This window comes from Styela clava, chromosome 13 (assembly GCF_964204865.1).
Source record: "Styela clava chromosome 13, kaStyClav1.hap1.2, whole genome shotgun sequence".
Lineage (NCBI taxonomy): Eukaryota > Metazoa > Chordata > Ascidiacea > Stolidobranchia > Styelidae > Styela > Styela clava.
The window spans coordinates 19,491,708-19,506,374 of record NC_135262.1 but is presented as its reverse complement, the minus strand read 5'-3'; the positions used below and the strand labels follow the sequence as shown (position 1 = coordinate 19,506,374).

General features: G+C 34.6%; 2 protein-coding genes across 3 annotated transcripts; one reads left to right on the top strand and one right to left on the bottom strand.

Annotated features, from left to right (window-relative positions):
• The first annotated feature begins 1,526 nt into the window (after positions 1 to 1,526).
• On the top strand, positions 1,527 to 9,345 carry LOC120332961 (protein unc-93 homolog A-like). 2 transcript variants are annotated; one of them, XM_078119311.1, is made up of 9 exons: positions 1,570 to 2,395; positions 2,688 to 2,837; positions 3,442 to 3,623; positions 3,762 to 4,182; positions 4,750 to 4,817; positions 4,905 to 5,088; positions 5,318 to 5,548; positions 6,617 to 6,781; positions 7,223 to 9,345. In XM_078119311.1, the coding sequence occupies exons 1-9, from the start codon at positions 2,236 to 2,238 to the stop codon at positions 7,291 to 7,293; spliced, it is 1,632 nt and encodes a 543-aa protein (XP_077975437.1). In that variant the 5' UTR covers positions 1,570 to 2,235; the 3' UTR covers positions 7,294 to 9,345. The 2 variants fall into 2 exon arrangements, with proteins under 2 accessions (XP_077975438.1, XP_077975437.1); XM_078119312.1 differs by lacking the exon at positions 2,688 to 2,837 and having other exon boundaries at positions 1,527 to 2,395.
• Positions 9,346 to 9,600: 255 nt separating this feature from the next.
• LOC120332578 (glutathione S-transferase D4-like) lies at positions 9,601 to 11,600 on the bottom strand. Its single transcript, XM_039399857.2, has 4 exons — positions 11,359 to 11,600; positions 10,692 to 10,842; positions 10,447 to 10,579; positions 9,601 to 9,964 (listed from the first exon to the last, which is right to left on the bottom strand). The coding sequence occupies exons 1-4, from the start codon at positions 11,556 to 11,558 to the stop codon at positions 9,687 to 9,689; spliced, it is 762 nt and encodes a 253-aa protein (XP_039255791.2). The 5' UTR covers positions 11,559 to 11,600; the 3' UTR covers positions 9,601 to 9,686.
• Between the last annotated feature and the right edge of the window lie 3,067 nt (positions 11,601 to 14,667).

The window sequence follows — 14,667 nt, the reverse complement described above, 5'->3', positions numbered from 1 at the left end:
GCGCTTTTGAGAAGCAATCAGGAAGATCACGCCCCGAAGCTTGGTTCTGACACCAAGAAGCACCTTTTCCACCTAGACGCTTCATTCCCCATTTTAGCAATCCCTAAGGTCCCTTTTTTGTCATCTCCAGTTACAGACATGTTAAGGAACGGCTCAGCTCCTTGGGTTACCTGAAATGCTTCTTTTATTATTTTCGGTGCAGCAGTTTTGATTATGCGTTTTAGATCCAAATGAGATATTTCGGAATTGTTCGAGTATGGCTTTTGCAATTTATCAATGTATTCATCTGACATTTTAATTCTGGATTCTTCCCTGAAAATTTCCATCAAATCCGTCAAAACTTCCGCCCACAGTCTGACAGTGGTGATTTCTGATTTAACCTGGTGTTCAAATCATTCATTGCAATCTGCTGCTTCCTGCAGTCAACACTACCTAAGTCGACTTCTACTACAGATATGTCCCATTTTTCTTCCATCTCGTCATCAAGCTGTTAAATAACTTAGGTATAAACTCTGGTCTAAAAAAGTACATAAATTAAGCAAAACGAAAATATGATGTAAATGTAATATACCGTGTATGGTTGTGTGTGGGGGTGCGTGTGTGAAATATTAAATTATTTTGGATGAGTGAGCACGTACCCCTTCGTCTTGGCAAACTCTTCTATCCAATATACATTCTGTACGTTTTAAATCCTATCTACCGTTTTGTTTGCTCTCCTGATTTCATAATCAGTTTTGTTTTATTCATTTGTTTTAACCAATCATTTTATTGGACACGTTTAGTGGCCATTACGATCGTTTCAATATTATGTTGTTGTTGTTCTTGTTCTTTGACACGTTTTTAAAAAATTGCTTTCCTCTTCGAATACTGGACCAATTGATTTGAAATTTTCAGTGGTTAAAGATTAATTTCTTCGCTAGAAGGCTATTACTTTTATTTATTTCAAAATTTTGCGTGAATTCTATGAAATTTGATATTTCGTCTAAAATTTTGCTGTATTATTTTTTATCCATGGGAACACGGATTTTAGTCAGTGTCATGACTGGCTGTACGTTTTGATTCTGCAAAATTCTTGCTACTGGAAATTCAGAACTTTTTTGAGGCATGAGGGTACCGGTAGCGTCAAAGGTACCGGTAAAGACTGATTCGCTCTGGTCTAACGTGTCCATATATTTGTGCGTAGCTCTCTTGTTGTTATGCTGATGATGAGGTCGAAATAAACTTATTGCTCTCATCAAATCTATTTTAGTATAAAAACGAGTATTTCTAATATAGAAAGCACGTCGTCAATGGACCTTTCCCCGAGCATCGACTTCCTTGTTTATTTGCTAACATTGGCCGATCAGCGAGATGCAAAAAGTGACGTAGCTTAGTGACAGACGAGGCTAAAATTTTTTACCGATACTTTTAAAAAACAGATTGTTGTATGCGATGAATCGCGAAACCACTCCTAAAAAATAAGCTACGAAAATTTTGCAATGGTGAGGAAGAATTTTTCGGGTGTCAAAGGTCGGGGAAAGGTCCATCGGCTCTGACAAACTACCGATAAATGGGGATTCCCCGCTTCCCAAACACGAGTGAGCATCATTTATTTAATATGAGGACAAAAAATGGTTTCGCCAGGCTGATTATAATTGGAGTCAAATGCCAAATTGCCCAACCAAAGAAGAGTGCATAAAGAGGTGGGCTAAACTTTTTCACTCACCAAGGACATGCCAAATTGTAGTCCAGATGGTACCAACAGTTTAAGTACGGTATCATATAGCCTAATTAGATTAAGGGATTGATACTGAGGTAGGTCTGTAGGTATTGCAATTTATTGGTTATGAAGGGTGAGAGTAAGGATAAAGGTATTGAGAATATTTTTTCATAGGATCCTGAGATTGAGATTAACACAAAAGATTCATCAGAGTCAAGGAGGTGGTCTTTGGAAGGTTTTTCACATATTTCACGTCATTCTGAATTTACTCAAGCTAGTGCTGTAGTCTTTCTGTTCATCAGATATTAGGTAGGCCTAGCTAGATGGAGAGATTTTAGAGAGAAAACAGTCTGACAGTACCGGTACAGCAATATCTTTCTCACTGTCTCACTGTGTAGACTATCTATCTTTGATGCAAGCTTCCAAACCAGGTGTAATACTGCTTCGTGCTTTCGTGATTAGTCCTGTAGTAGTTTATTGGGAAACTTCAATCCAGTGATTATAAAGACTAAAATTAGCGCAAAGTGAAATTTGCAATGAGAGATGCCAAGGTGAGCTACGCTCTTTGCGCAAAAAAGGAACTACGGGAGACTCTGAGAAGTTTTGCATTTTATCTGATTGGTGTGTTTCTGTTTTTGTCTGCATTTGTAGCAATATTCAATCTACAATCAAGCATCAACATTGAAAATGGATTGGGTAGGTATACTTTGGCAAGCCCTATTCCTGATTATCTTTAGTCCTGAGATGAATTTGACAATCTTATCCATTTCTCTCAAGTTGTTCTGTGTATATTTTTAGCTCACTCCAGTTATATGGTCTGGAATCACTAATATCTGAATATAGTAATATAATTGATATTCTATGCTTTGATAGATTCTGAGATTGGGTCAGATTTAGCATATCTTAGTATTACCGTATACGAACAGCCTTTAAAGTAGGTGTACGGTATGTACTCGGCTGTGGTACTCATCTCTAATACCTTTTTCAGGAACAACTGCACTCGGAATTTCTTATTTTATATCTGTTTTTTTTGCCATATTTGGTGCACCGGTTATGATAAATAAATATGGGGCAAAAAGATGTGTTGTTGTTGGTGATACTGCAATGTTTATTTTTCTTCTGGCTAATTTCTATCCAAGTAAGATTTTTTGCCTTACTGTAACTGTAATTTCAATATTATGGCTATAAAACTTTACTTGGAGCTAAATTTAACAATGCCCTATGTGTTTTCATTGTGTATCATCTCTTGGATATGAAAATAAGTTATTTAGAAATATGTATGTATTGGGGAATTAGTAGCCAGGAGGAGCAAATATTACCAAACCTGTTATGGCAATTTTCCAGGCAGAAAATTTTGAATATGGCTGAAAATGTTTTAGACCATCGGTTCTCAACCAGTTGACTATAGAAACATTTTCAGGTTGGCCACAAACCTATCAAAAATTGCTGAGTTGTCAATTGATAAGTTGTTAGTTTTGATTCAATTTTTGTTCATCAAAAGTGGGCCACAAAAGAAAAAAAGGTTGAGAACCACTGTTTTAGCCACTATATCTAAAGTTTATTTTTGGCTTTATACCAGTTCTTTTGAAAACATGCAGAAATGTGGTGGTTATATCAGATTTTTTCATTACATAAATTAAGCTATGTATTGCTTTTTAGCTCTCATAATATTTGTACTTTTAATGCCCCTTAGTCAATGTGGAATGATATAATTATTAATTTGTGCAATCCTGATTTAACAGCTTATTACACACTCTTACCTGCCGGAATTCTGATGACTGTTTTACAATCTCCTCAATTCCCAAGTCTGTCACTTATGAATACATTATATGCAAAACAGGTTGCAAATCTAGGGAAAAAATCAGAAGATGTGTATATCATTTCATTTTCTGGATATTTTTTCACAGCCTTCCAAGCTTCTCAGGTAACGTTTTTGTATGGTGTAACCAGGTGTACTATTAATCAGGAATAAAAATCCTTTTATTTCTTTTAGTGAGGGATAAAGTTATCCAGCTTTTGGGCGCCGACCCTATGGCTGTTATTATTTATTTTGTCATTTCAGGTATTCGGTAACATTCTTTCATATGTTATCTTATATGGATTTGATCAAAGTGAAAATGCCAATTATTCAAATATGTCACTTGGAAACATATCAGAAGTAGATTACAGTATATGTGGATCTGCAGATTGTCAAAACGAGACTATAGTGAGTGAGAACATCTTGAATTACAAACCTGTGAACAAAATCTCATTATACGTTCTAATAAGTATAGCATTACTATTAGAACTCACAGCAACTCTTGTTCATGCCTTTCTTTTGCCAAATGAAGATGATTTTAAAAATAAGTCCCTACAAATTTCACAATGGAAGATCAAGGAAACTAGTCCTATAGATGGCTCGCATGAAGATGAAAATGTTATTATGGGTGAAAAAATTATGGAAAAAAAAGATGATATTAATGGTGACATGGATAAAATATGTGGTATGGATATATTCAAAATATTTAGCTATTCATGTGTTGTGAATAAAACTGTCTGAACTATAGTAAGCACTGTAATAAATCTTATCTGAGTTAGGTAAGCTTCCGATGAAAACCCTCTATGGGTGACCTGTAATGCTAATTGGTCTGCATGCCATCTATAAACAGTTTTACCAATGCATTGAAATTGCAGAGGGGTTAAAAGTTTATAACGGAGATACAAAAGTATGCGGCTTTTCAATATTGCATATATTTTGTATATTTTTTTTTTATATGCCTAATTATTGGCCTCAGCAAATTTCTTCTGTTTTAGCAATACAAGTTTACCTCTTTATTTAAAAAAAATATGTAATAGGTTTAGGGTTATTATCTCAATCAATGGCCTGGTCCAGACCTGCCCAAAAAGGTTATCATGCGTGTGTGGCTTTCACAAACATAACTCAAACAGCTGTGAGTGCATTCTTTGTTTATTGGTATTTCAGAAGTCTGTGATTTACTATACCTGAATTCTTCTTTTGTAACCATAATCTTATCTCATTCGATATGGAACTATTCATTTATTCTTTACAGAAACTAAATCTTGTATTGATCATGAGGAAGAAACTGCTTTCTTGGGGTTGACTGAAAAAAAAACTGAGGTTAGAATTATTTTCCGTTTCACATCTATGTACAGTATTTTGATCAAATTTGCACATATTACCAGACTAAAGTGTTCATATTTTCAGAGCACAACTACGGGAATATGTGATGTAGCTGTTAATACTGCACAATCATTGATAAAGCATGTTGCAGACAAGACGTTCTTGTTACTTATTCCTATTACACTATACAATGGATTATCAATGGCATTTGTTTTCAGTGAATTGACAAGAGCATATACCTCATGTTCATTAGGTGTACAATGGGTAGGTTTAAAATTGTAACAATAGTTATTTATAGATTCAAATTAATTTGTTGTTAATTTATGACTGTCATTGCTTGGAGGTGTTCGCAGCAATTTTGAGAATTTACATGCAGTCACATTCAATATGAGATAGATATGTGCTATCGTAAACTTAGGACTATGGGAGGTGAAATCATAACATCTATTTTAATGGAAAAAATAATTTTAATTCTTTCATTTATTTTTGTCAGGTAGGAATATGTATGGCCATATATGGTCTCTCTGATGCAGTGTTATCATGGATGGTTGGAAAATATGGTAGAAAATTTGGTCGAATACAGTGTTATTTATTCGCATTAATCATTGAATGTGGAAATTATATTTATTGCATTTTTTGGACAGTTGGATCTCATACATTAATTTCAATATTTGCACTTTTCTTCATGTTTGGATTCTCAGATGGAATATTCCAGACAATTATAAATGGTAGGTTCCAATTCCCAAATAATTATGTGGCTGTCCACCAATAATTCTGATATATATTTTCACATACCCTCCCATTTTTGTCTCAATAAGTTATAGACATTAATTGATCTTTATATCATGTATTAGTATAAATAATATAGTCTATATTACTGAATTCATAAAACACAAAGATAATGAAATATTGTTTTTCACTTGTTACCGAGCGTATGCATCCAGTCATGAAAATAATATACTCGGTCATCTCTTCTGTCAGGGTCCCATGACTACTTAAAATCATTTCAGTGTGATATTAGCCATGCAATTAATATAATATTTGGACCTCCAAGTCTCGATTCAGTAATATAGCTCAAACATATGGATGATTTACAGCCACTGTCACCTGGCTGTAATTAATATTCCAAGTCCATTAACATTTATAAAGCACTTTACATGAAAAGAGATTTTTCATAATTAAATAATATTCCAACAAGAAGAATTTTGTTCTGATTTGTAAAGATGTTGCTTAACAAAAATTCTCACTTACCGTAACTAACTGATAATAGCGAGCATTTGATTGGTTAATAGGGCAGTTTCCTAGATTCATTTTATTTTAATTCCTGTTTCCCTTTCACATGAAATTTTTCAGCTCCTTTTTGTCCCATCTCTCAATCTCATATGTTGGGTTGAAAAGTAAATGTTTTGTCCTCAGTTTTATTTTCAATACTCAATAATTTTTGTAGCGAATTAATGTTTGTGATGTGCATATGGTGAAAAAGTGTTGATTTGCCATTGACGGCATGCTAGTCCTATTTGTATGTTATGATTTTGCTGATGTTACAAGCTTGCATCACATTTTCAAGTATATTTCGCCACTGACCAATATTTTGGAGGAAAAAATTGCAGGTATATGTTCGACAATCAATCAGCGCTACATCAATATTTTTCATGTTTGAGGGGAGTCATACCTCACTCTTCTACTTATTGTGCATCTACAATTTGCAAATTCTAATATGTGTTAAACAGTTTGATGATTGAAGCATTTATAAAAATTATTTTGTCATTGTTAACAATATTTCATTTTTAATCCAGTGACCCACCTTGATTTTGCTGAAGACAAGAAGTCTGCTTCATCTGCCTGGAATGTGTTGATTGTTATTGGAAATGCTTTGGGGTTTATTACCAGCACTGTGTTTTGTGTCAAAACAAGAATTTATATCAATTTAGGTTTCCTAATAGTTGGATTCGTACTATTGGGTAGGTAATTTTGACATTCATTTATGATTTAATCATGGGAGAAAACCTTGAAGTAGAATAAATGACTATTGACTTCTTAACCACACACACACACGCTGCATAGTCCGTATTGACAACTTCGTGCTAAGCGTTAGGGATACGCTCCCTATCGTACCTCTGATTACTCTGCTAGGGTAAGCGTATTCGAATTCCGGGGGAGGGGAAAATTATGTTAGAGGAGATTACTGGACCCATTGTCACTGTTCAGTTAATGCTTCCTGCATTGTCATGTGTCCATTCTTCTGAAACAAATAACTGGCTTACTAATTTCCTACCCCCCCCCTCTACTCTGCAAATCCTTTTCGGAATGGAATATTTTAATGCAACATTGCAAAAGAGTCTTTGATCTAAGATTTAATACACGAATTATTATAGAAGATAGAGTTAAATTTTATGCTTTAGTTATTTCAGATATTATTCATCGGAATCGTAAGAAGATGAACAGTGACGAACTTGAAATGCAGATAAAATAAGGGTTGAGCTGCCAATCATCAGATGCTGTTTTCTATTTTACACCTCAAATCTTCGTTTTTGTTCAGTTGGCGGATTTACTAATCTCAGGATTAGGCTTGCACGTAATTTACGGAATCGAAGTTACGAATTACGTAAAGTCATAATTATTGGTCGAGCGCTTTCGCGATTGAAACGAGCTCTCTTCAGAGCAGTCAATTCCGTCGATTGTAAAAGATTAAAGTTTAGGTAAAAGAAGTTAGAGTTCCGGTATTCGCAGCCGTTTTTATCTCTCTTGTTAGGCAGATGGGGAAGGCATAACGCGTCATTTACTAACCTATTATCAACTTATCTAGGATGGCCAATGTACATATTAACCGTAGATAAGGAATAGAATTGTGTTGAGACCGATGGACGTCAACACACCTGGTTTCAACTTCTTCGGGTGAAATGACTAAAGAATGTAAGAGATCAACTTATAAAACATGGTCTATTTGTAAATGCCGTGATAATTAATGTCGCGCTTATCAAACATCAATATAAAGACGGAAGAGAAATTGCGTAATGAACCAACGCAACCTAGTCTTTTCGGCATCGGTAAAGCGATTGAAACGGCAGAGAAACAACAATACGACGGGATTTCCCGTGTTTATTCTGCGCGAGATTCATTTTCTATTACAAAATCTTGATGTTCTGTTCGAATCTATCCGGAAGCCTGACTTTGTTACAAGTGATGAACTTCTGATCTTGATCTTCTGATTTTATCGTTATATATCTATCCGGACTTGGCATTGCCCAATATGTTTTTCACAATGCCTCGCAATATGTCGGCCAAATATGATTACCTGTCTTTACCAAATGCGGCAACTTATTTTGAATTATCGTCGACTCGAATACCACCGGCTCTCGACCAAACTTGTGTCAATCTTGGCAAATAGGATTGTCGACTTGAGTTAGAAAAATAAATTAATATTTTCATGAGTGCAAAATAAATGTCACAAAATGCATTGTTTTGCGATATAACTTTGTATTTTCGGAGAAGGCATGTCATATAAGTACGGTATTTTAAATAATGCGCAAATAATTATTATTTGATCTAAATTTATCGCAAATAATGTTATAACTTTTAGGCCGCGAAATGATTTAATGTAAAATGAAGCATAGAATTCGGAATATCGTCAATAAGTCGGCATCAATAATTATTATAAAATCCTAACTAAGTAGTGAAGTCGGATATTGTAAAAAACGGTGAAATAACAAGTCTTCGTCGCGAGGCAAGCGAAAGTATAATCAAACGAGAGAATACGCTTGTAGTTGATTAATAAATTAGCAACCCGGAATTTTTATTTAATACGAAAGTCGTATTAATACGTTAATACGATTTAAAAAAGTGAACTATCGTTTCTTAAATATATTACCAGTGTTGGTAATGATAAAATTGATCGCATAAAATTTGGTGATGAAGTGGAAAAAAAATCAAAGCTAATACAAAAGATAAAAATCAGAATAAAATTATTTTGGATTCACTCCTTGATATTTGTCTTTAACATCTGTCGCCGGCGTGTAGTACTGCCGGGAATATGAAAACCAAACTTCAATGTCCCATTCGGAATAGAAGTGGATTAAATTGGTTGTTATGATAGGTTTAAATGTGTGAAAAAAATATCGCAATTACGGGGTCATTACGTAATCGATTTGGCCGTAATTACGGAATTGATTTTTGTCAATTACGTGCAAGCCTACTCAGGATAGATGAATATGCAATACACGCTGGTTTCCGAATTTTTTCGGCAGTTTTATCCTTCTCATAAAATGTTGCTTTTCTATATTTTCGAAAATGTGATTCTTTTGATAAAAAATAATTTCTCAATTTATGCAAACCCAGTCGCTAATTCCGACGTTAAATTTCACATTGTGTTGTTGTGCCTTCAAATATTCTAGTTATTCGTTTTATAACAGCTCTTTGCTTTCGGTCATGCTCTATGATCTGGCGACTGTCTGGAGTATTCAATTTGGCTTTTTATGCAAATTTCAATTAATATTCAACTAAAAGTGAAAATAAATAGTTCAGAAGATTCTTTTTCAGTTTATTAAATTTACACGAGTCATTTGATTAATAAGATAAGGTAATTAAATTGACCATGGGTGCCCTTCAAAAGTTGCGATGGCTTTCTACTTCTGGCGTACTTCCTCCCGATTTTACGTTTCAATTTCTCTTTCATTAACATAAACAACAGTATAGTATCATAAAATGTCCGCTCTGTTTATTATTCATCCATATATGAAACGAGCTGATATATATCCTAATTAATTCTGATTAATTATCGACCATGATTATTCTGTAAAAGCGCAAAGTAAATGATGAAAATATAATGTATCAAATTACTGACAGTTTGGTAAAAGAGTTTGTAGGTTATCATGCGGATTGCTGGTCATTCGTCTCTGTGCTCTGTTCAGGCTCGGTGGTGTTAGCTTCTGGTTCAGGAGTCTCAGCTGGTGCTTCAGATTGTTTCCTAGCTGCAAGCGCTCCTTGATACATTTCCTTAAAAACGTCTTTTGGCTCTTGGATACATTTAGCAAAGCAAGGAAGCACTTTCATTTCTTTCTCAAACCATCTTGAAATGTTCGGGTAATCGCTCCAACCTTTGAACTCGACGTACGACAAGACGTACATTGAATTTAAAGCCGAAAAATCTGTAAGTTTTAAAAAGATTCTAGTAGCTGAAAATCATCAGTATTACTTTTTAATTGTAAAAACGGCGCATCTAAAATGTATATAGAAAAGATAATTTTGAGAAATCCACAATGAATGATGATAAAATGGAAATTTGAGTAAGCGAGCCTGTATGTAAACTCAACAATACAAACAAAAAGATAAACATAAGAACGAGGCTTGTCCAAATGGCAAATAATGAATTTACTATAAATTTGCGAATGTCAAGGTTGTAATGCAATAACGTTAAAAATATTCGAAGGCGAAATTTGTGAATAGCAACTACGCTATCCTGAACATTATACTGAGTTCGCGCCCCGTTGCTAAAATTTACTCGACAATGAGTGGAGTTGTTGAATTCGAAGTATGGACTTATAGTACAAATAAATGTTTGAATATGTATTTTTTTCATTAAAAGGAGAAATAAAAAGCACTTTGCAAAATATGTATAGTGTATACCAACCTGCAATTGTCAGGTGATCTCCTGCCATAAACTTATGTTTGCTGAGAGCGTATTCGTACATTTTTAAACCAGCCTTGAGATCATCAATCTTATCTTCTGCAATTCCCTCTCCCTTGAACACTCCTCCGATGTTCTAAACAAATATTGGAGTTTTTTCTTTTGACGAACGCAATCGGGGATTTTTAACTATATAAGCTTTCGTGGTATTGTATCGTAATTGTTTCACCAAAGGCTTGTATACTCACAAGGTATGGAAGAAGCCTTCCCTCGTAGATGGAAGAATCAGTGTACAACGCCATATCTACAATTGCTTTCGATTTTGCGTCGGTTGGGTACAGGCTGGATTTTTTACATCGTGCTCCATATTGATTGATCAACCAGGCGGCCATTGCTCGACTAATAAAATAGGTTTTATGGTAATTAATTTCAAACTTTTGAAACCTGTGCAAACTCCATAATATCATCAGTTAACAGCCCGCAGTCGATTGCGCTGTTGGATTGAATTCACGTGAGTATGGAACTAGCATTAAAGTGGACAGGTAGAAACTAGGACTAGGTCTTTCGAATTGAATAGTAAATGAATTATTCCAATCGATTTAGACGAAAATTACGAATCATCGTTCTCTTTTTGTTTGGCCACCAAAAGTCAAAACAAATCCAACAATTTTTTTTTATTAAAGCCCTATTTTTGAAATGCAATTCTGGGATGTAAATCCTTTCTTCCGGATATAGTTGCTGATGAAACTTTCTTCACATTCAGTGAACTACGCCCTTGCATTTATTTCAATATCTTCCAAGTATTCGAATCTGAAATCATCCGCTACTCTAAAATGCCCAAGCCATACTTGTAACAAAGTCAGGCTTCCGGATAGATTCGAAAAATGGCATGAGAATCTTAGCTTATAATCTCACCTCTCCCACATAGGAAACCCATCATCCACGATAGCGGGTACTTGCGCTAGAGGGTTGATTTTCAGATACTCTGGTTTTTTATGTTCGTCAGTGAAAAGATCCACCACATGAGGCTCATAATCCAATCCCATATGCTCCAAAATCATCCAAATAGCCTTAGATGGTGGACTGTTCGGGTGATAGTAGAATTGAACTGGCATGGTGACTGGTAGTTTACTAAATTTACTGACAACTGCAAATGTTTGACTAGAATAAAAAAAAGAAATATCAGGAGTAATGAAATAGTTTTTAGCCGGAAAACAGCGGCAACTTGATTGTTGTGTTACAATTATAAAAAAATATCAGCAAATATTATTGTTTGTTATATACTATATGATGTGATAACATAACTCTAAATTGTTTTTATTATTAATTAATTTTAAGGATCAATATAAATCTATAATTTTCGTATATAATAGATTTAAATCTCTCTCTCAAGTTGTATTGTGCTTTTCAGGAATGTTAGGACAGATACTGGTCCGTAGGTAGTATAATGTGAATAATTCCTTTTTTGTTTATATTCAAATATATATCAATTATAATCAATTTTTCGATACTTTTACAAGTTTTATTTATACTATCAAATCATAATTTAAGAATGACGTTGAAATTCAATAGCTAATACTTCTTTACAAGTATCGTGCAATAATTGATTAAGAAGAAGACATTGAGTATGACCCTTTGGAATTGTAATTAACTGTTCGGTATTAACAACTGACTTCTGAATAGATCAATATGCTTATCTTTATCCAAATGTTAAAGCATTTGTTTCTGTCAAGAATATATAATATCGATAATAATAATACATATCAGAAAGCTGACTCATCTGAATTATATTTTACACGACAGACCGCGACAAATGTCGGAATTCCAAACATACATAATTTTCGCAAGTCATCATTAAACAATTCATGTTTTTAGCCATGTTGGTTATCTGGTTAGATTCACTATTTTAATACCGCTATAATATTTCAATTTTACCCAGGGTAAAAGAAATTCGCAATTCCCAACCAGAGTTATTCCTGTTTTTTTTAAAAAATTTTCCTACGTCTGTCATTTACAACTCTGTGCTAGCGTGAAACACTTATAAAAACTCGAATTAAAAATCATTGATATTGATATATTTTACATGGGGTCAGTTAGTATGCGCCATGAGATACATTTAAGAATAAAATGGCGTCATCATTGTTTTTTTTAAAGTATTCCTGCACAAGTGTAATTAAATCTGCGGTGGCAAAGCTAAGAAAATCTCTAATCTATTCAATGCCTATTGCTCCTAAGCTTCATATGATTCCTTAGCTTCGGATAATGATGATAATATACCTTACAATTGCTCCGTTGCTAATATGAATTTATTTAAACCTGTGATAAGTTATCTATCTATTAAAAGATTTATCAAATATTGGTTAATACCATGGAAACCTTTCATAACCTCGTTTTCAATAGTTTCAAACAGACAGATCCATTGAAGCGAAAAAATCATTTTCAGTCAAGCATGCTTGGCCCACATCAAAATCTGTCAATGATCATCTACCGATTGTCCGAAAGGCGAACAGAATTGATTGATTATAGTCATTTTTATTCAAAAACGAATTCCTTCAAGTGGAATGTGATTATAATTTTTTAAAAAAGCATTCGCGTGATTGAAAAACAAGATGGCAGTCACGAAAATCCGAAATAGAATGCCATAATAGCGTAGCAGCGAAGCGCTAATATGATATTTCAACTTTCCAGACCTAATTTTATATGGATGACCAGACATGAATAAAACCTTTTTTGAGCAGTCGATTAAACTTTTCAACTCCACATTGGGACGGTTCAAAGTCAAAACTACCTAAAAACATTAATCATTCTCAACAGACAAAGAATACTTTCACACGCGAGAGTTTAGTGGGGGGTCAGCTCTTTGATTTCATCTTGAATGTCTTAAGAAAAGTTGTATATAAAACTGAAATTATTCACGAATCACGGACTGCCCTGTTAACTCTCCACAGTTGTCGGATATAGCAGGAGTGGCCAACACGTCGATCGACACGTCTTGAATGATCGGTCGCCTCTGATGTTGAGAAAATTTGATAACATATCTTAAAAAATTGCCTTGAACCAGTTTCATGCAGCGCATGTTGCGTGTTTTGAAACAGTAGTGCAAACGCGCAAAATACGATATACACTAAAGCTGAGATCTGAAGCCCGGGCCCGAGCCGAAATTCGGGCCTGAAATGTCAATCATTACGTTCGGGTCGGGCCGGGCTTCTCTATCGCTGCCTTTTTTTTAAAATAAATATATATATGTTTATAAAAAAACATATATATACTAAAACTATGTGTGGATACTAAACTAAGGAATACTTATTATAAAATAAATAATTTGGATAAAACAGAGAAGGAGCTGTATTTGCTATTTAACTACTAAACACGAGCCGCAGAGTCAGGGCATGCTCTGTGCGTACGTGAATTCTGCCCTTTTAATAATCTTTCCCATCAGCAATTCCGCATGATTGTGACCTGGTATCCCCGATATGGAGCAGCAATAAGTGAAGGATAAACTGAATACAAGACTAAACTGAAAAGGAAAATACACATCAGTATGAGTAAGGTGTGGATAACCAATTCAAACTGACTGTTGAAAATGCGTTGGCTTCGCTGATCTAGTTTATGTAGATTTATTGTAGGCTATTTCTGTCTTCTTGCTCTTCGATTATTTCATTAGATTTTCCCTTTTCAGACTAAATTGAAAATAGAAAAAATTGAAGCTTTCATTTTAAATTTTGTTTAAAAAAAACTATAAACAGAAGTTGCCTCATCAACACGACACATACTGTACTAAACTCTTGCAATGACAATTCAAAGAACTCCTCAAATAAAATATGAAATTTTGGACCTGCAAATCCAGTTAATTAGTCGGGCTCGGTCGGGTTTGATATACCCACGGGCCTGGGTCGGGCCGGGCTGGAATTTTTTGGCCCGATCTTACCTCTAATATACACATATAGTACTTAAGTCCTGGCAAGGCCGATGGAACATGTTATTACCTAACAAAAGAAAGTTTCACCGCTGCCGATATTAAAAAATGAACTTGTCGAATATCTTGCGCCTTGACTGACATACGATCGTACAACAACTTTTGCACTCTATGTGAAAGTAATTGTCTCACTCTGAGAGTAGTGTGATGAATTTCGCAACGGTAGCAGTGGCATCAGAATGCTAATTTTTCTACTTCCAAGTGAGCGAAGAGTTGGACTCGGAAGAAATTGAGAAGTTTGAGCAGTC